The 21,804-nt window shown below is 32.8% G+C and overlaps 1 protein-coding gene across 2 annotated transcripts in view; it reads right to left on the bottom strand.

The window, feature by feature from the left end:
• Positions 1-21,804, bottom strand: part of LOC145295853 (set1/Ash2 histone methyltransferase complex subunit ASH2-like) — a 417,474-nt gene that overhangs the window by 368,429 nt on the left and 27,241 nt on the right. For both annotated transcript variants that reach the window (XM_080141580.1, XM_080141581.1), the window contains exons 2-4: positions 13,692-14,179; positions 9,230-9,644; positions 1,684-1,773 (exon numbers count right to left, since the gene is read on the bottom strand). In XM_080141580.1, the coding sequence (XP_079997706.1) occupies positions 1,684-1,773; positions 9,230-9,644; positions 13,692-14,179 (993 nt within the window). The remainder of the gene's footprint in view (positions 1-1,683; positions 1,774-9,229; positions 9,645-13,691; positions 14,180-21,804) is intronic.

Here is a 21,804-nt window from a genome sequence, read left to right as displayed (position 1 = left end):
GCTGACTATAACCAAAGCTAAAAACAAAATGACAGAAAACAAATTAGTCTAAATAGAACAGAAGGGAATAATTTGTTTTCTGCAAACTAGGGGATTTTTGTTATCTTAGCACTGGCTGCAAATTGCAAACAATTCATTGCCACCAAATTTTGCTGGCATCTCAGGTGAGAAAATTCAATAATATATTAATAATCACTGCTTACAATACTAAAAGAATATATTAAAAAATATATATAATAATAAAATAAAATATGCATCGAATGTGCTTGAAAGCCAAATACAACATAATATTAGGAAAATAAAAAAATATTTTACTTGCTTGAAATTTATCACAAATATATTTCAGAGGTATACTCCATCTTCAGTGTGTTGTTTCTTTTTTTTTTTTCTTCTTCCTTGCCATGTTGTAAGGAAGAAGAAAAAAAAAAACAACATACTGAAGATGGCGTATACCTCTGAAATATATTTGTGATAAATTTCAAACAAGTAAAATATTTTTTTATTTTTCCTAATATTACGTTATATTTGGCTTTCAAGCGCACTCGATGCATATTTTGTTTTATTCAAATTAAAACGTTTCTATATGAACTCTTATTCTTTGACTTTATTCTCATGTTGGCTACGCACAGTTCAAACATTTCACAATACAACCACTAGAAACAATGCGCGGCTCTTTACAAACAGAATTCTTTTTCTAAATTTACAACATGGCAAGGAAGAAGAAAAAAAAAAAAGAAACAACACACTGAAGATGGAGTCTACCTCTGAAATATATTTGTGATAAATTTCAAACAAGTAAAATATTTTTTTATTTTCCTAATATTATGTTGTGATTTGGCTTCCAAGTGCACTTGATGCGTATTTTATGTTATTCAAATTAAAACGTTTCTATATGAACTCGCATTCTTAATGATATATAATAATAATAATAATATAATAATATAAGAAGTAATCCAGTGCATAGTCATCATCATTGGTAGTCACACTGATGGTACTTGACAACAGTAGTCACGTAGAGCGCATACCCCGTGACGGTAGTCACGTATGTGCAAATGAACATAATTTCTGTAAAATCTCAAGTGGCTGATAATAACAAGAATAGAACTTTGTATTGATGAAAACATTATTTCAAAGATACCAGCCGATTTCTAATATGTTTTTTTTCTCTTCAATAAAATATTTTTCTAGTTGCAGACCTATGCACTCACTAAACATGCAGCATTGTGCATGCTTAAATTAGCAGCTCTGCCCAAACTGACATAAAAAGTTAAGGAAGCCTCCTCTATACTTGATGCGTCTTTCCACTCATTCTTTGCCAAAACGCAAATCTATGTAAATCAGCAATTTCTCAGCAAATGCTTTTGTTTGTTCTTCCTTACATTTTTTAAAAGTACAACTCTTTCACTGATCCAATCAGATCAGAGTAAATCAGAGTGGCATATTAAATATTGGTTTCTAAGCATTTTGGAAAGAAGCAAAATTGTGCAGATAATAAAAATAAGAATTGATCATGTGTATGATGCAAATTATTCCTCAGTGTAATTTTTCACAACATTTCGGCTGATGTAACCTCCAACCTTCTACAGGTAACATTTTTAGTAATAAATTACTAATACAGAAATAATAGTAATATTTTCAATATAGTTAACAGTTAAACACAAGTGTTGGCACGTTGTAACTTACCCAATAAGAGACTTGATACATTCTGCATGAAACCATTTCAGGCAACTATTGCACTGCAATTCGGTAGTTCCAAGTTTACGACCACGCTTGCTGTAGTGGATGAAACAAAAAATGGGAAAAATGTTAATATGCCTGTGCCTAAAAGAAGAAAAACAAAAAGACAACATACAAGGCTCATTCCAAAAGTAATGGTTCTTTTTTTTTTAACTTAAAAAGTTGAAGTACTACGAATACTAGAGTGGTACAATTAAAACAAGTGACCTTTTGTGTTCCAGAATTTATTTTTTTATATAGTTACCACCATTCTTAATGCACTTTTGCTAGGAATTGAAAGACGTATCTCTGCTTCTGATGCACATCCATGAAAGGGGTTGGTTTTTTAGAGTATTACACCATCAATATCTGCAACAGAGAGATGAAACATTCAAGTCATGAATGCAGAAGTTCAGTCATCATAACAATGCAATTACCAATCCCCTCTGATACATTTAGGCAGAATCAAAATAGGAGGCATTACTTTTGAAATGCCCCTCATATATTGTTTCTGTTTATTGCATATTCCAACAACGTGAAGGTTTGATTAATCGCTAATATTAAATAAATTTTATCAATGAATCACATACTATCAAGTTTGGACATCAAGTTAAGAAAAAGAGAATAAAATTGAAAGAAAAAATTAAGATACCTAATATTTACATCATTGAACTGTTCACTTTAACTGGAAATATTTGTAAATATATTTTCCAATTAAAAAAAATAAAATTACACTCATTAAAAAGGATTTGTTGAATTATGTTCTATCACTCATCCTCATCAAAATTCAACGTTTACAATTAAATTAACTTGCAAAAAAAAAAAAAAAACACTTGCATGTTTACATAGAGCTTTAATACAAATACTTGCTCCTGGTGCTTGCATCTGACTGACTTCTGCTTGAAGATATGCTAAATTATCTACCTTAGATTTGCACATAATAGTGTGCGTGTGTTCGTGCATTTTTTAGCAGGCCGCCCGACATTGTCCGGTCATAAAATATGCATAAATATTATATTTTGATTAATACAGAAACTGAGACATGTGCATGCAAGTATTATGCTTTTTCTAAACAGTTCATATCATGTACTTGAGCTGAAATCAAAACCAAAACCTAACGACAGTAAATTAGGTACGATAGCCATTAGGCCACCTTAACAGTCTTTAAAAGGTATTTTCAAACTTATTTGTTCTTAACATAAGGAATCTGTCATGTGAACAATTCACGAATACGCATGCATGAATCGTTCCCATGACAATTGACAAACAGATAAAAATCCAATGACACCCCCACCTATTTATTTTTCAACTTTGATCCCTTAGCAGCCCTTTTTCTGGATGAAAACTGATTAAAAAGTTTTCTATGTGTCTGAATACCCTATATACCAAATTTCAAGTCTGTAGATCAAAAATTTGTTGAGTATATAGGTTGAGAATTGTCCTCACACACACACAAACATTCTCATATATTTGTAGTCATTGACATACAGTCCTGTTTCGTTGCCGAGGATTGAACCTAGAACCATCGCATTGACAGTCAGCAGTTCTACCAATTGACCCACAGGCGCCCGTAAATAATCTTGCCAAATGTCTATTTAAACAAACATCCATCCACCATTTTTACAGTGCTCTAACCGCTTTGTTTATAAACAAAGAGCGAGCGTCATATATATATATATATATATATATATATATATATATATATATATATTAGTATTTCTTCGAAACTCCGCAGATTAAGGACTATCCACTTATCTAGTGTTTCCTTTCCAGATTAAATATGTTTTTAACTCTTTTTTTCCAAAGTGTTTTTTAACATGTTTTATTAACTGTTTAGCTCTATTTCCTATTTGGTTTTATCGAGCTTTTACATCTGGCTGAGATAACTTTATAAATATTAATTCTTTAATATTTATAATATACTTTAATTTTACCATCTTGGATCATTTTGGTAAATTTAATTGTAATTTTTATTTTATATATATATATCTATATATATAAAAATGTAAATTTGGTTCGTTCCAAACGAATAAAACCATATTCCTACGTTACCAATTTATTTGAAATTTTCAGACAACCCATCTTTAGAGTCGAGGCATGTTTTTATATTATTAAAATAAATTTACCTCGCGAATTATTAAAATATTAAATAAAATAAATATATTTTTTTAACCGTGGTGCAAATCTGTTCTGTTGATAAAACTGAACTTCCGGTTTGATTCATTTCACAGCCACGAATTGACGAAAGATTTCATTTTCTGTCTAGTAAGTAAAAAAAAAAAAAAACATAATTCATTTGTTTATCTTCCAAATTTTTTAATTTACACATTTTTTCTTTATTATATAAGGCCAAAAAAAAAAGTTTGTCGCTTGCTTTTTGAGTTTTTTTTTTTTTTCGATATAAGATTGGTTGGAATAAAAAAAAAACACAATTTAAAAAATAGCGCGGATCACTCTCTGCATTAGCACCGAAAAATGTTGCTAAACATTTATTAATAATTATTAAATTAATAATTTCTCACTTTTACAAACATTTGATTTTAAATTTCTTTTTAAATGACGACTTTTATCGACTTTTTTTTTTTAAATATCTCCCCCCCCCCATGGTGTTTATTCCGAAATCCGTTGTTAACATGGAGAGGTTGAGGGTGTTTATTCTGAAAGTCGTTCTTAACATTTGTGGAGGTGGACCTAATGTAAAAAAAAAAAAAAATAAATTTTTTAAAAAAACTAAATCATTTACTGATAACTTCTGATAACTTCTCACTTTTACAAATATTTTTTAACTTACATGCGCGGATGAACAAATTGTTGAATAGTGCGAAAACAAAACGTTTTTGCAATAAACTTCGGGATAATTTTTTGGGTAAATATTTACATTTAGGTCCACCTCCACAATTTTCTTTTTTAAATGACGACTTTTATTGATAAATAAATTTACTTCTCTGCAGCTTTTATTGATAAATAAATCTACTTCTCTGCCATGGGCACTGAACCCCTCCTTTTTTTTTTTTTAATAGTATTTTCGGGTGGGTATGCTGACAACAAATATCAGTTAAATTTTGCAAATAGCCCCCCCCCCTCCAAAAGTGGTGTTTATTCCGGAAGCTGTTCTTACGATTTGGAGGTTGGGGGGTAGGGGGTGATTCCAAGGTGGACCTAATCTAAAAAAAAAAAAAAAAAAAAAAGTTTTTTATGCGCACATAAGCAACTATTTTTTATTAACTTTTTTTTTTTTACTTTTTTATTTAAAAATTAGTAAATTTCAATGAATACAATAATAAATCATTTATCATTAATATGTGTTTTTGGTTTTGTGTTGAATGAAACTTTTTTTTTTTCATTACAACAATAATGAACCAATTTAAATCTTCCGGCATGCATTTAAGGGTTACGAAATTATAATAAATCGTTTAGTTACTAAGCCAACGTCAGTAAATAAAAAAAATGTTACGTACGCATGCATTAGCCTTGCTGGGGGGGAGGGGGGGCTAAGGGAGCGACCATTAAATAATTATGCTGGTCGCCATGGAACTCAACGCCCAAGGAGTACCTAAAGTGGCACTTATGCACTTATGTTATCGTGCTATTTTTAAAAATAGTATTTTCATGTTAAATTCAAATTTTACAATATGTTTTTCTTTTATTAATTTGTTAAGTGAAAGTACAGATAACCCGGTCGGTTTCTAATGTGAGGAAAATCTAGCCCCCCCCCCCCCAAAAAAAGGGGTACTCTGGATAATAACAAAACATTAAAATTGCCTCAGTCTCGAAAGATTTCTTCTCTACTGAACGAGGAAACAAACGGTGAAGTGTAGTTCACCTTCTGTTTCTCTCCCCCTCTCTCTTTCTCTCTTAATATCTCTCTCTATCCATCTCTCCCTTTCCCTCTCTCAATCTATCTTTCTCTCTATATCACCCTCTCCATCTCTCTTTGAGCCCCTTTCTCTCTCTCACTCTATCTCTCTCCTTTCCTCTGTCTCATCCCTCTGTTTCTGACTCTCCCCCTCTCTCTGTTTATCTATCAATCCCTTTATCTCCTTCTCTTTCTCTATTTTCCTCTCACTCTCTTTTCTATCTATATATCTTCCTCTCTAATCCTCATCCTATTTTAGTCTCCTAAATTAATTACAGTGAATATGGCATTGTCAAAAAATGGATAAATCCTATTTTAGTCACCTAATTTACTGACTGTGAGAATAGAAGTTATTTGGAAATTACTGCTACCTTGAACAGCACCAGAAGTAACTGGTAAAACCTTTCTAATTAAATTGATTTTGGCAGCCATTTAGTAACAAAATGACATAGCCTTAGCCCTTGCTGCATGAGGAATACCTGAAACCTTGCTGCCAAGTAGAAGAATTATTTATTCTACTTTAAAACATTCAATTTTTCAAAAATCTCATGTTCGACATCTCCAAAACATCCAATATGGGGAAAAATATTGCAGAAATGCAAACTTATTGTTTAGGATGAATGCACAATGGTACGAAAAAATCACTTGAGGCTCTTGGTCGATCCTTGCAAGATTTGCGTGGCAATGTCAGACCATTTGGGAATGCAGTAATATTGCTTGCAGGAGATTTCAGACAAATGTTACCTGTTATTCTTCAATCAACACCAGCAGATGAAATAAATGCTTGCCTCAAATACTCTACTTTTTTGTTCCATGTGAAGACATTAAACTTAACTCAAAATATGCATGTCCAGTTGCAGACTGTTCGATCCGCACAAAAACTTTTGCATCATTTGTGGGAAATTGGGTACGAAAAAGTGCCAGCTGATCAGAGTTAAGGGCAAAATTCTTTGACTTTTAACTTCTGTAATTTCTGTAATTTTATTCCATCAAAAGAATAGTTAGTTTAAAAGGTTTTTGCAGATATTCAAATTATAAGAATTCCATTTGACTGAGTGAATGAGCTATTCTTGCAGGTCAATACAAAGATGCCCATGAACTTAACGCTATTATTCAATGTAAAATTCCAAGTGAGGTAGTCAAATACAAATCCATCGACACTGTTGTGAAAGCAGATAAAGTGGTTAATTATCCAAAAGCTATATTTGCCAGGGATGCCACCGCATGTATTGCAACTGAAATTTGGTGTACTAATTATCATGTTGTGAAATATAAACCAATCCAAGCTTTGCAATGGCACACAGCTTGCAGTAAAAAAAAATTAACAAACAATATCATAGAAACAACAATCTTAACAGGACCTTTCACAGATACATCATTACACTTTAGGAAATTGAACTTTCCAATTTTATTGTCATTTGCAATAACCATCAACAAAGCACAGGGAACAATCTTTACAATTGTGGGCCTTACAGTTACACACTGACTGTTTTTTCACATGGACAATCTATATTACGTATTCAAGAGTCACCAAACCGGAAAATCTCTATATCAGCTAAGAAAATGGGACAACAAAAACTGTGTACCCATGCAAAATGGAAAATTAAACCTATAAGAAACATGCTTTTCCTCATTTTGGAACTTTTTCCATTGCGCCAATTTGAGCCACAGCAACGCGTGGCAGGGTACAGCTAGTATATATATATATACTAGCAGAACCTGCTGTCCAGTGGAAGTATGACATAAAACTAGAAAAGATTGGGCAAAGGGTCATCCCCAAAAACAAATTTAACTATGACTGTTAGTGGAGGGGGGGGGGTCACTGCTGACCCTGGAAATCTGGTAGTTACTAGAGATTAGTGCTGGCTTCACTGATTACTTGCAGAACTAATTGGTAGTCATCATCAGTGTCAGCCTCCATCGGAATGCTTCTAACTTAAATCATCTGTCTTCAACTGTCAGTCACTGGCGGATATGAAATCGACTGTGGTTACACTATAAACAAATTATCTGTGTGGATTTCAAACAATTTAGTTGTTGAATGAAATTCATACGTTGAAATCGATGGGAGTGCCCATTGTTATTTATAACATATAAAATTATCTTGTCAGATTTGCAAAGTCAAACGCAAATACAATTTAATATAACAAATAAAACTGCTTCTGATTTTTATTTCTCATCGTTGTACAATTGTTATTGACAATATAATAACATACTTCACTACAATTAATTTTTTTAATTACTTAGTTTGGTTCAGACGACTAACATGGAACATTTTTAAATAATCATTGAAAAATAAAGTTAGCAAGGGGGGATAACTCATACTTTAAATTGAAAAATATAATAAAGATTGTCGACCTTACAACTAAAATTTTATTTCTTTTTCTGGACGTTAAAGATGTAGAAAATTTAATAGTTTAAATGACTTTACTGCATCATGGGGACACCGTGCGTATATAATAATAGTTGTTTTATTTTGAATTTTTGAAGTTTTAAACTCAAAATAGCATGGAATTTTGAACTAAACCCATTATTTAATCCACAAGGGTAGCATACTCTCATTCTATCAGCCATGATTGAGTAGAAATCTTAAGTAATTTGCAATTGCATTCTCAGTATCGCCTGCACTGAGGATTGAACCATCAATCCCAAGAAGATTGTCAAAACAGAATTTTCCGCAAGGACCCGTAAGGAAAAAGATAACATATAAGGTAAAATTTAGTCGTGATGACACTCTTCTAGAGGTTGATGGTTCAATCCTCAATACAAGGCGATACATACACAATTGTGAATTACTTCTACCCAGTTGTGGCTGACAGAACAAGACTATGCTACATTGTTATTTAAAAAAAAGGGTTCAGTTTGAAATTCCATGAAGATTTTCAAGATCAACAAGAAACACCTAAAGAAGATCAGCAGTTACATTGAGCAAAACATTGTGAAAAAAGCATACAAGATGAGAAAAGTAGTTGGAATAATCCAAAATAGTACGAATTATAACGATTTTATTGTTTTTTAGAATATGTTAATTTTAGGAATGTGCTAAAAATAATTGCCAATCGAGAGAGAGAATCGGACAAAATCAAAGGGAGAGATGAGAAGTCTGTGAGCAAACGTTTTCCTTTTTGTTCCACCCAGCTTGGACTAAGGATTAGTTGGTTGATTGTTTTTGTTTTACGGCATATCAATCCTTTTCAGATTATTTAATGCCGAATCCGGTGATTTTGAAGAAAAATTTTTTCATAGAATATATTTGTTTTTTGTAAGTCAGTTTCTATTTAACCCACAGTTGGGACCCTAACAGGTACTACCACTCCGGGTCAGAGTGGACCTGGGAGCAATGGCAATTAAAGGGTGGCTTCACACTCCCCAGAGCCCGCAAGCTGGGGCCTCACCATCGGATATAGTTTAAGGTCATATCCAGGACCTGGACTAAGGAGGAAGGTGACTGTGTATGGGAAGCTGGGGATGCTAAAAGCATTCTTCTCTAATAATGTGAAAAATATAACTAAGTTTTCTTGTTTTTGATTCTTCATTCTTAACGCAACACCTTTGCATTTTGGGAACAGGGTATAATGCAACACCAGTTCCCATAAGGATACAGGTAAAAATAACAATAATTCGAAAAATAAAAAAAAGATCCATCTTCATAATTACCAATAACATTGTGGGTCAACGTCAACTTCCATGTCTTCTTCTTTGGGACTTTTCTTGTTTTTTGATATCTTCTCCATCTCATTTTCCTTGTTTGAGTTTTTCTCATTGTCTATCATGTCTATTGGTGGTGTTTCAGCACCTCCAGTTGCATTATCCTCAATGGTGCTGGCAGCAGATGCATCTGTCGGGGTGCCTGCTGCTGACACATCTGTGGCAGTGTCTGCAGCAGATGCCTCAGGAGTGTTGGCCGCAGTGTTCACATCATCAACCTGCATTGGTTCCTCTCTGTCCTCAGCTGTGGTGGACATTGCTTCAGAACTACCTTTCGCAGCAGACTGTGGTGATGATGCCGAAGGAGTAGCTGGCTGGGTTGTACCATCAGTTTCAGTCCCACCAGAGGTTTTATCTTCTGTACCTATTTTCATTTTCATACAAAATCAGTTTGTCAAGATTAATCACAATGCAAAGTATAATGCAATTCCATTCTCAAATAACACAAGAAAGGGTCATCTAACATATAAAGTTATATTATTGGGTTTTTGAAATTAGACACAAATAGTATTTAATGTATTTATTTGCTTCCCCACCAAAGCAAATTAGGCACAAGGCGGTTTTTAATGTAGGGTAAAAACCAGCTCCCCTAAAAGTAGGCAAAATTACCAAAAATAATAATTGTCTCAGTACAGAGGGTTTCCCCTCCATTGATTGGTACAAATTATCTTAAGTGCAGCATCTGCAGAACAGATACTACACTTTGATCCCGGCCTGAAGGCCAAGAACAACAGAAAAAAAGGAAACCCTCTTAAGCTGACAAATAAAACTTTGCTTCTAACTAGCCAATTTTTATTTGTTATTGCTGTAATATGTTATTAACAATAAAACAGCATTATTTGCTACAATTTATTGTAAAAATGAATTAATCTGACCCAGATAACTGATATTTAGCTTTTATTGTGATAAATGAATGTCCAATATTATAGAGTATTAATATAAGAAAAATTGAAATGATGAAAAATAAAATTTACACTTACAATAGTTATTAGTTCATCAATTGTTCAAACAAGCAATACAAAAAAATATTTTTCCTTAATTCATGGAGTTTCAAAAATAAGCTATTCGCATCAGAGGAAATAACTAACGAAATAAAAAAAATTACTTGTCTCTACATATTTGAAAACTTTGAAAATTCTAAATGAATTTCTACTATTCTGTTAAAAGAAAACTTTTCAAAGTTTGAAGAAGTGATTTGAAAACAGTAGAGAATAGTTGAGCAATGATGCACATGGATCCAATTGAGTCAAATTGCAAATTCATGAACAATGAATTGATTGATTAAATAAATCATAAGTCAGAAATCTGAACAAATAGTAACATGAATAATTTCACTAAGATCCGAATCCAAAAATAAAAGATATTTTCAAATAATTAACTAAACATCATTCTGATCATGTTAAAGGTGAAATTATAGGTATCAAAAAGGCTAGAAAATCATTAAAAAGTATTTCAAGGTTTCTGGAACATCCATTCTCTACTGTTCAAAAAATTATAAGAAAACATGAAAAATATGGCATCACCAGTCACTTAGGTGGAAATAGGCCAAAAAAGCTGAAAAGTAATAATGTCAATTTTTTAATAAGGAAATTTCTAATAAATCTTCATCATGTGGAAATTTCTTTCATTTATGGCTGATTTGGAGTCGGCTTTAATTTTAAACATTTTATTGCCAATGTTTTAGTTTTATTAATTGTCCACAAGTTAGCTATGGGATTGCATTCCAGTGATTGTGCCGGACAGTTTCTGATGGTCATGGAATTTTCTCTGAAAAAATTAATTTGTAAGATTGCAAGTGGGTTTTGGGTCATTGTCTTGGACTAAAATGTACTCAGAAAAAGCCAAAGTACCAAATTTTTTTACGAAATTAAACAAGGAAGAATTTAACATTTTGTAATAAAAACACCCTCAAACCTTACCAGACCTTCCTCCAAATGTTACATTTCAGTAAACATTTTTTGATTTAGCTCGTAAGTTATCTTTTGCCATATTTTTTGTTTGCATTATAGAAATTAAATTTACATTCATCACTGAATGTCATGGTTTTATTTAATTTTATCCTCTGACATTTTTATCCATCTCTTGCTTGCCTCAAACCGATTATTAATATGTTGTGGTTTCAATAACATTTAGAAGGGTGCCAAGTATAAACCGATATCATTTAAATAGTTTCTAACAATTTAACGAGAGCACTAAACATTCTGTTCTAGTTTTTTGCGAATTTTCGGCAAAGATTTTCTTATTTAGAAATTTTACATTATTACTTCTCGTTTTTTTGGCCTTCCTAAGTGACTGGTGATTCCATATTTTTCATGTTTTCTTATAATTTAAAAAAAAAATAGAGAATGGAATTTCTAACCTTTTTCATTCCTATAATTTCACCTTTAACTTGATCAAAATAATGTTTTCTCATGATATATAGTTAATTATTTGAAAATACTTTGTATTTATTGGATTTTGAATTCAAAAATTGAATTGACAACTTTTTTTTAAAGATGAAAATTTTCTTTTTAAAAAAACTCTTATAAAAAATTTTTATCACAAAAGAAAATAATATACTATGTGGGAAATGTTCTTTCACACATCACACATTTTTTACCAATAAACATAAATTCATGCAAATATTTTTACAATAGCAATATATTTAGTAAATTTAGTAAAAACTCTGCTCAGATCGTCTGGTCCTTCCCTGAGGGTTGTTACATTGAATCCTGTATGCTGAAAGCGAATATCGAAGCCACAGGCAGAAAGAAAAACAGACACGTGAAACTCTATTCTACGAGGATTAATTCACAAAATTATGTACAAATGTTTTACAAATATCGTTCAGTTCTTAGTAAGTTTTCAAAGTCTCAAATATTCTTCACAGACAGCGTCAGACGGGCGGAGGAGGCGGAGTCACGTCTTCAGGGAACAGCGGTCTCCACACGATCTGTACTCCCAAAATCAAAAAGTAATTTGACTAGTTTTTGAGTGTATCGACTGGTGGAAAGTTTCCCCAGCCAATCAAATCATGCTAAACCCCAGACTAAGATTCAAGTCAATATTAAAATCCCATGACCCCTAAGGTCACCACCCATCACCCAGACAGTACAATATATTATTCTAACATCCTCACATTTCCTGTTGTTGAGTTTTTTCAAATAACAAAATATCTCAGGTTTTCCAACCAAAAAGCAAACATATCTATTTTGACAATGAAATAAAATATATATTTATATTCTCTATTTCAACTCCTCGGGATATTTGTCGCTAAAGCGATCTTAGCATAGGCCCCTGGAGGGATCTACAGCTCCCCAATGAGGGGCAAATTGCTCCCTCAGGTTGATTACGTCACATAACCACTTTTTTTTACACACTGTACACACACATACATACAAACATACTACACACACTTCTCCCATTACATTAACAAAGGTCGTAGGAAGTAGCCGAAAATTCCTTTTTTCTTAGACATTTTATATTTTTATATATCACAAATAAAATATAAATAAAAATATATAAGCATTTATATATTTTTCACGTTGTGTATTATATATATATATATATATATATATATATATATATATATATATATGTGTGTATATATAGCAAAAATGATAATTAGTAAAAACCTGACTATATATATTCTTTTTCACATTAATTGAATAATATATGTGTGTATATATATATATATATATATATACATAATGAATGAATGACAAAAGTCTATATTCCAAAGTTCATGATGTTGATCATCTTATAATTTATTACGTTAATTCAGTTGACATTTACAATTCTTGACAGTATCTGTTTTGTAGCACAAAATCAATCACTTAATTATTATATCAATTAGTGAATCTATTTTGCCCTTAACTCATCAGAAAAAATAGGAACAATCAACCTATCGAAAGGAAATAAAGTACATTTTGACATGATTAAAATCCGAAAATTGGAAGAGAAACTGTAAATATCTTATAATATGTTTCCATTACGCCATTTTGAATTTAAAATTGCATAATGGAAACATATAAGGTATTTGCAGCTTCTCTTCCAATTTTCGGATTTTAATCATGTCAAAACGCACTTTATTTCCTTTTGATGAATTGATTGTTGCTATTTTTTCTGATGAGTTAAGGGCATAATAGATTCACTAATTGATATAATAATTAAGTGATTGATTTTGCGCTACAAAACAGATACTGTCAAGAATTGTATAAGTCAACTGAACTAAAGGAATAAATTATAAGATGGTCAACATCATGGACTTTGGAATATAGACTTTTGTCATTCATTCATTATTTTGCTCTGTAATTACATTGAGCTTCTTCAATAAGAATTGGCATATATTAAAAGGAAATAAAGTATATCTCCACAGATATATATACACACACTCACACAAAATGTTTTATATATATTCAAACAATTATACCTGTATCTGTGGTGGTCTCTTCTGTGACCCCAGCTTCATCATGTTCCATATCTGTCATTATATCAGCCCCCACTGGAGTGGCAGGTATTGTTGCAGGTGTGTCAGGGGCAGTATCGACTTCAGTGTCTGCCTCCATTGACGGAATGTCTTCATCTGGTAGTGGTGGAGGCGTTTCCGATGGCGGAGGAAGTGGAGGAGCTGGTGGCTTTTCTGCAGAGCTGTCTTCCTTTGGAGTTTCATTACTTTCAGCTTCAGATGGCACTTCTGGCTGATCAACTGCTGGAGCTGGTGGAGGGACTTCTGCAGCTGGGGCCAATGCTTCTTCATCCTTTTTGATCTCTTCTTCCACTGCAGTTTTTGTCTCTTGAGGAGGTGTTGTTGATGGTGGGGGTGGTTCTGGAGTCTTCTCAGACTTTTCTACTTCCTCTTTTGACCTTTTTTCTTCTTCGGATGGCTTTTCGGCAGTAATATCAGCATCAGCAGAGGCACTGTAAAATAAAGTTGGATCTTTCAGTAACCTTATGCAGTGTATATATTTTAGTGTTAATCAGAATCGGAAAAATTAGAATTTTTTGGAATATTGGAATCAGTATCAGAATCAGAAAAATTTTAGCCTATTTCCTGATGCCAAAAAACGATTTTTTTTTATTACTATTATTATTTTTATTTGATTTTGTTTAAAACAAAATCTTTCACTGCTGGTAGTAATAATAAAATAAATATTTTTTGATTTTAAACTACCAGTAAAGCTAAACACTATAGATTACACTCATAAGTGTGTTTTTAAGCTTGAGAAAACGTACACATTTAACACGTGTTTTTACGATAATCAGGAAAAAATATTTAGAGATTTATAAAGAATCTGCATTGGTAATTGTATCAAAATTGGGAGTTCATTTTGGAATTGGGGAAAATATTAGCATCATTCCATCATTAATATATATATATATATATTTTTTTTATTATTACATTTTCACCCCAAACAAGGCACATTGCCACTTTGGTGTAGGGGGCTACTATCAGGGGCAACAGCTACTGGGGTACTATGTAGGGAGTTGGGCAGCAAGATGTCGGTTCACGTTACACTTGAATTTCTCCATCTCAGTACAGTTGGGGAAGCAGGGACCTGGAATGGAATTCTAAAGTCTAGCAGTTCTGGGGAAGAAACTACTGGAGTAGAAAGATCTTTTACATCTAGGGATCTCTACTGTGTGGGGGTGGGATTTAGCTGCCTGTCGGGTTTGTCGAGGGTGTTTACGTCGTGGAGGCACAAGTGTCTGCAGTTCGTCAGATCATTCATCATTAAAATACTTGTAGAACAGGCAGAGGTATGCAACATTTTCTCGATGAGACAGAGGCTGCAGCTAAGATGCCAGTTTAGAACCTATCAGAGTGGCGACTCTCTTTTGAACCTTGTCTAGGAGTGAGAGACTAGTAGTAGATGCACCAGCCCAAATATGACAACAACACTTCATACATGGGCGAATGGTGGCCTTATAGAGGTACAGGATACTTTTAGGTGTTAGTAGTTTTCTAGCACGGTAGAGAGAGCCTACCTTCTTCGCAGCGGTCCTGGCAATGCTTTCAATGTAATTGTTCCAACTTATGTTTCCTGTGAATGTTAGGCCAAGGAGTTTAAAAGATGTACTCTCAGATAAAGAGTTGTTGGCCATTGCTATTGGTGGTAGAGAAGGTTTCTTGTAATTATTGAAGGAAACAAGTTTAGTTTTGGCAGCATTGAAGGTGACCATCCATTTTTGTCCCCATTCCATCCTCTAGTGTTTCTGCCATTTCTTTAGATATGTGTTCATTTGTTTTCCTGTCATGCCTGTTATAGAGTGTGGTGTCATCAGCATATATACCCATCTCACAGACAATTTTGTCAGGGAAGCCATTTATGAATATTAGGAATAATAGAGGTCCAAGGATAGACCCTTGAGGCACACCCGCATGTATATCATATTGTTTAGATGTACGACTGTCAAGGACAACCTGGATTTTTCTCTTATCTAAGAAGGATTTAATTATGTTAAGTATTCTACCAGTAATACCGTATGATCTAATTTTCCTGAGGAGACCCTCATGCCATACCCTGTCAAAAGCCTTAGATATATCTAGAGTTACTGCTCTATCTTCCCTCGCTTTGTCCAGTGAATGGTATATACGTTCAGATTACAGTTAGGATGTCTGCTGTGGAATGGGCTAGCCTAAATCTATATTGTTGGTCAGTCAGAAGTTTAGCATCTGTAAGGTGATGGACAAGAGCTTGATTAATTATGGTCTCAAATATTTTGGCGAAAAGTGGGAGGAGGCTAATGAGGCGATAATTTAATGGGTCAGTTCTTTCGCCAGAATTCTTGAAAACTGATACCACAGTAGCAGTTTTCCAGCAGTCCGGAAAGCAATATATATATATTAGACAAATTGAAATAATGAAGTTCATCAAATGTTCAAACAATTGTTGTTGTTCATGTTGTTGTTGTTTTCTTCAGCAGCAGCAGCGCTGTTTTTTAACAGTTTTAATGACCAAGGCTCTTCACATTGTAGAGTCATGTAATCTCAGGAAGACAAGTGAAGATGTTTCCTATTGCTTTCGGGGTGCATCTCATTGTTAGATTGTTAAAAACATGTGTGATGAAAAGCAAGAAACTTTAAAAGAACAAAGTTTTAAATGCAACATTTAATTTACCACACAAAAATATTTTAAGACAAATGAAATACAAAGATTATTACAAAGGCCAACTGTTAATTCATTACTATTGACAAAAGAAATGTCATAAGGGAGAAAGGGAAAGGAGGTCAGAGTACACTTAAATTAAATATATAACTTTTGGTTAGTAACATTTGAAAAAGTAACTACCTCTTGGTGCCAGAAGGTTTCTTTGCATGATTTTCTTTTGATTTCTGACATTTTGGGGTTCTTTAATAGATTCTTCCAATCAGATTATTTATAATCTACGAATCATGTTGGGACTGCAATTAAACCCATTTATGTCTACAAGACAACTTCTTAGCTAGGCCGAAACCCTTTTTTCATGGAGAACATCAACCAATAATAATACATTCTAGAATATTCCCACTATTTCTCAAGTTCTCAAATTTTGGATTGTTTAAAAAAAAATTTTTATTTCTTTTTTCTTAGTATTAGAAATTCTTGTGAAAGAAAACTTGTCTGAATTGATAATTAAAACCTTTAAATAAATATATATATATATATATATATATATATATATATATATATATATATATATATATATATATATATTAGCATTACAAGCGTATGCTGTATTTTCGTGTTTCAACAAGTCATATCTTTTATTTGTGGGTCAATTTTTAAAAGAATTACATTGATGGAAAGAGAATAGAATAAGCATTCCAATGATGTTAATTTATTTTTCTTTTATGCTTCAATGTTTTTATGCTCCAAGTTAAAAATGGAAAAAAAAAACGGTAAAAAATGACGACAACAAAAAGGGAAACTGTTTTTTCAATGTTTACATTGTATACATTACATTTGGATACTCATGCGCGGGGTTAAATTTGATTGTATATGGCTGAAATTTTACAGGCTATATAAGCATAGAAGTCCATCTTTACTGGACTTTGATTTAAATTTTTACAACAACAGGAAGCAAAGTTACGACCGAGCAAAGTTGACAAAGAATATTTCAAAATTGATAAGCTAAATCGGTATATATCATCCATTTTCATATAGATAATAGTTTCAGAATTATTTTCATGTATAATATGTAAATATTTGATAATTATTAATTGTGCGGAAATTTCTTAAAAATGTTATCTTTTATAGAAATTCAAATCCGCTTAACGGTGAAAGCGGCTCGCAATGTGCTGCTGAGCTGACTAAAGTCAGCGCATTAACGAATTTTGTTTGTATTCTCTTAATAGAAAAACTGTTTTTTCTGCTTTCAAAACAAAAGCAGAAAAACCAGTTTCATTTTTTAATCTGAGTTTGTCAATTTAAAAAATTATTTTCAAGTTTTTCAAATTTGATTTCCAAACAATACTGAGCCAAAAAAATTTTGTTGTCTTTAATGCTTTTAGTACAATGTTTATCTTTGCACCTCTATTATTCCTAATATTCATAAATGACCTCCTAACAAAATTGTCTCTGAGATGGGTATATATGCTGATGACACCACGCTCTATAACAGACACGACAGGGAAACAAATGAACACATATCTAAAGAAATGGCAAAAACACTAGAGGATGACCTCCAATCTGTAGTGGAATGGGGACAAAAATGGATGGTCACATTCAATGCTGCCAAGACTAAACTTGTTTCCTTCAATAACTACAAGAAACCTTATCTACCACCAATAGCAATGGCCAAAGACTCTTTATCTGAAAGTACACCTTTTAAACTCCTCGGCCTAACATTCACAAGAAACATAAGTTGGAACAATTACATCGAGAGCATTGCAAAGAAGGTAGGTTCTCTCTACAATGCTAGAAAGCTACTAACACCCGAAAGTATCTTGTACCTCTATAAGGCCACCATTCGCCCATGTATGGAGTATTGTTGTCATATTTGGGCTGGTGCATCTGCTATTAGTCTCTAACTCCTAGAAAAGGTTCAAAAGAGAGTTGCCAACCTGATGGGTCCTGAACTGTCATCTAAGCTGCAACCTCTGTCCCATCGATGAAATGCTGCATCCCTCTGCCTGTTCTACAAGTACTTTAATGGTGAATGCTCCAACAAACTGCAAGCACTTGTACCTCCTTGACGTAAATACCCACGACAAACCCAACAAGCAGCTTAATCCCAACTCTTCAAAGTAGAGATTCCTAGATGTAAGAGAGCCTTCTACTCTAGTAGTTTCTTCCTCAGAACCGCTAGACTTTGGAATTCCCGTCTGGGTCCCTGCTTCCCTAACTGTACTGACATGCAGAAGTTCAAGTATAATGTGAACCGACATCTTGCTGCCCAACTCCCTACATAGCATCCCTGTAGCTTATGTCCCTGATAGTAACACCCTACATCAAAGTGGCAATGTGTCTTGTTTCATTGGAGTGAAAATGTAATAAAAAAAAATGTACTAAAAGCATTAAAAACAACAAAATGTATTAAGTACATGCGTTTACCATGGTATTTATAACTTCTTACTTGCACTTTAGCTAGAATTGTGCTTTTTAGTGGTAAAAAAAAAACAGCAAATATATAACAAATAAAAGGTATTTGTGCACTTATGCTGAAATAATAATGTTATTATTTAGAAACAAATTCTTAACATGAGGAGGGAAGTGAGTTTGTCTTACTATTCTGTACTTTCACCTAACAATTAAATAAGAAAAAGATACTGTTAAACTTGAATTTAATTTGAAAATACTATTTGAAAAAATAGCACGGTCACATAAGTGCATAAGCACCCAAATAAATATTACCAAAGGCAAGATAAGTTACTCTTCTATATAGTTGGATAAGTTTTTAATGCATTTATTTAATGTAAAATGCTTGTTTATTTCGACAATTAATGTTGAGTGTTACACGAGCAGAAGAAAAATAGCCACATGGTCTCTCATGTCTTTGAAATCTCGACAATGACTTAAAAATATACAAAATACTGTTAGAAACCCAACCAATAAATGTCCTCATGACATTTAATGGGTGGGTTTCTAGTAGTATTTTGTATAATTTTTTTTAATTTTTAACTCATTGTCAAGACCATTTTTTCGAATCTGTACAACAAAACCTTTTTTTTTTTAAGCTGAAGATAGGCGGTTCGATAAAGAATTTAGTTGTGATGCATTTTGTAAATTTTTACCTTGTTTCCACCTTAATATTTTTCTTGAAAATGACTACCTTTTAAGGTTTTCGGGTATGCTGAAAACGAATATAGCATTTAAATTTTCTGCAAATAAGTGCCTTTCCGGATATTAAGCAATGTCATTTCTTATGTTATTGCTGGTGGCAATCTTGGTACGTGCGTTTGCGTATAGTTTCTCAGGGTTGCGTTTGCATGTTCCAAGATGGTTACCAGCGATAACATAAGAAATGACATTGTTTAATATCCGAAAACTACTTATTTGCAGAAAATTTAAATGCAATATTCGTTTTCAGCATACACTAAAATCTATAAAAGTAATCATTTTAAATGTTAAGGTCAAAACAAGATAAAAAATAACCGTTTTATTTCTTTGTTTACATAGTTGAATTTTCAGTAAAGCAACAGAGTAGAAATTATGAAAATTACCATCAACTGATGAATATATTGCTTATCAGGATTCCTGGTATCTTGGTACTGTGAAAGCTTCATCGATGGTTTCATGTAGAGTATGATTTATGGTTGGATCTCAGAAAATAGGGGTATATTTTAGTCCAAATAGAGAGGATTTACAACATTGAAAATTGGACTGGTCGACTACGGGAATTTTTATCTTTTACAGAAATCCAAAATCTATATGAAAAATTTTCTTCGATTTATTTCTGAGATTAATTCATATCTACTCAATTTTTTTTCTTTTCTTTGAGGGGAGTAGTAAATACTGGCCGTGAATGCTCTTTAGGCATTCAATGGCTACACCCAAGATTAAGCTCTCCTTTGGTGGGGAGCCGGGTAAATACCTACTCTCAATAAAGCTATATTTAAATACCAGTATAATACTTAGTTTTGTTCATGAATAAAATTTGTACATCTTAATTTATAATTCATGGCTTATGGTAAAGAGATACATTAGATTTGACTGTGTAATCTGAAAGAGTACACAATTTTACATAAGTGTACTAAGTTTCATGAGAATAGCTTGAAAAATATATAAATGGTGCTGAAATTACCGAATTTCTTGAAATTGAAAGTCCGTAATTTAGCCCATTTTCTCTAAAGAAAAAGCATAAATTTTGGCGCTTAAAATTCTTATAACTTTTGAACTACTAATGGTATTCATATAATTCAAATGGTTTTAAGCATCTTTTACATAGCTCTTTTCATGCAAGTTGATAAAATAACAATTATCTAAAAAGAAAAATCAAATTGTAATGCAATACTAATAACAATGAGTAATGCACAATCACATTGACACACCGGTTCTCACCAGATCACGGAAGTTAAGCAACATTGAGCCTGGCCAGTAACAGATGGGTGACCATTTGGGAAGGCAAGGCACTGTATATACTTTCTGGGAAGTTTGGGCATGAGGTCAGCACTCTCATCCCGAGAAAAGAACTCCTTGCTACAAAAGTATCTACAAAAGTTGTGGATGGCCTACGCCCCTCCAGGGACTCACAGCTGTGGATGGGGGATGGATGGAATCATAACAATGGTGATGGTGTTAATAGCAATAATAATAAAAATAATAATATTAATAAGTATTTTAACCACAGACTAATAAAGCCTACACCTAAATTTATGTGTGTATATCGATACTAACACACACACACACATATATATATATATATATATATATATATATATGTATGTGTACATATATACATATACACATACATGGTAGCTTCCTTCAATCTTGACAGACTACGGATACCCACTGTAAGGGTACTTGCACATGGAATTTTTGTGGCAAGAGTTGCGCAATCTCCAACCACACATCTCCTGAGGTAGCATTGTTAGATACCAGTGGCAAGTGGAGGTTCAGGACGACTGGAAACAATGCTGAGATAAACACATACAGCGCCTAGAATTCCCAAATGGTCACCCATCTTGTACTAGCCAGCCTCAGTATTGCTTAATTTCAGTGAACTGAAGAGAACCGGTGTGTCAACATGATTATAAACATACATAAACACATATATATATATATAATAATTGATACAAATCAAGTAACCGCTTAACCTTGCATATACATACACACACACACACATATATATACAGGGTGTCCATAAAGTTCGTGTGCACTTTAAAAAAATTTATAACTTTATTTATATTTGTGATAGAAATAATCTGTAAAAAATGTTATAAAGTTTCATGTATCTAGTTTTAAGTATAGTTATTGAATAATTTTTCACCACCAAATTCGTAACAATTTCTAGATGAGTAAAAAATAGGTAAAAAATATTTTCTTTTGTTTTTCAGAATCAATTTGATCCCATGACTTTAACTAAGGAAAAAGTAAACTGTGTCCTTTGGTTGGCTGAATTGA

The sequence above is a fragment of the Euprymna scolopes genome, chromosome 16 (genome assembly GCF_053919585.1).
Source record: "Euprymna scolopes isolate OS-2025 chromosome 16, ASM5391958v1, whole genome shotgun sequence".
Taxonomy (NCBI): domain Eukaryota; kingdom Metazoa; phylum Mollusca; class Cephalopoda; order Sepiida; family Sepiolidae; genus Euprymna; species Euprymna scolopes.
This window is presented reverse-complemented; position numbering and strand designations above follow the sequence as displayed.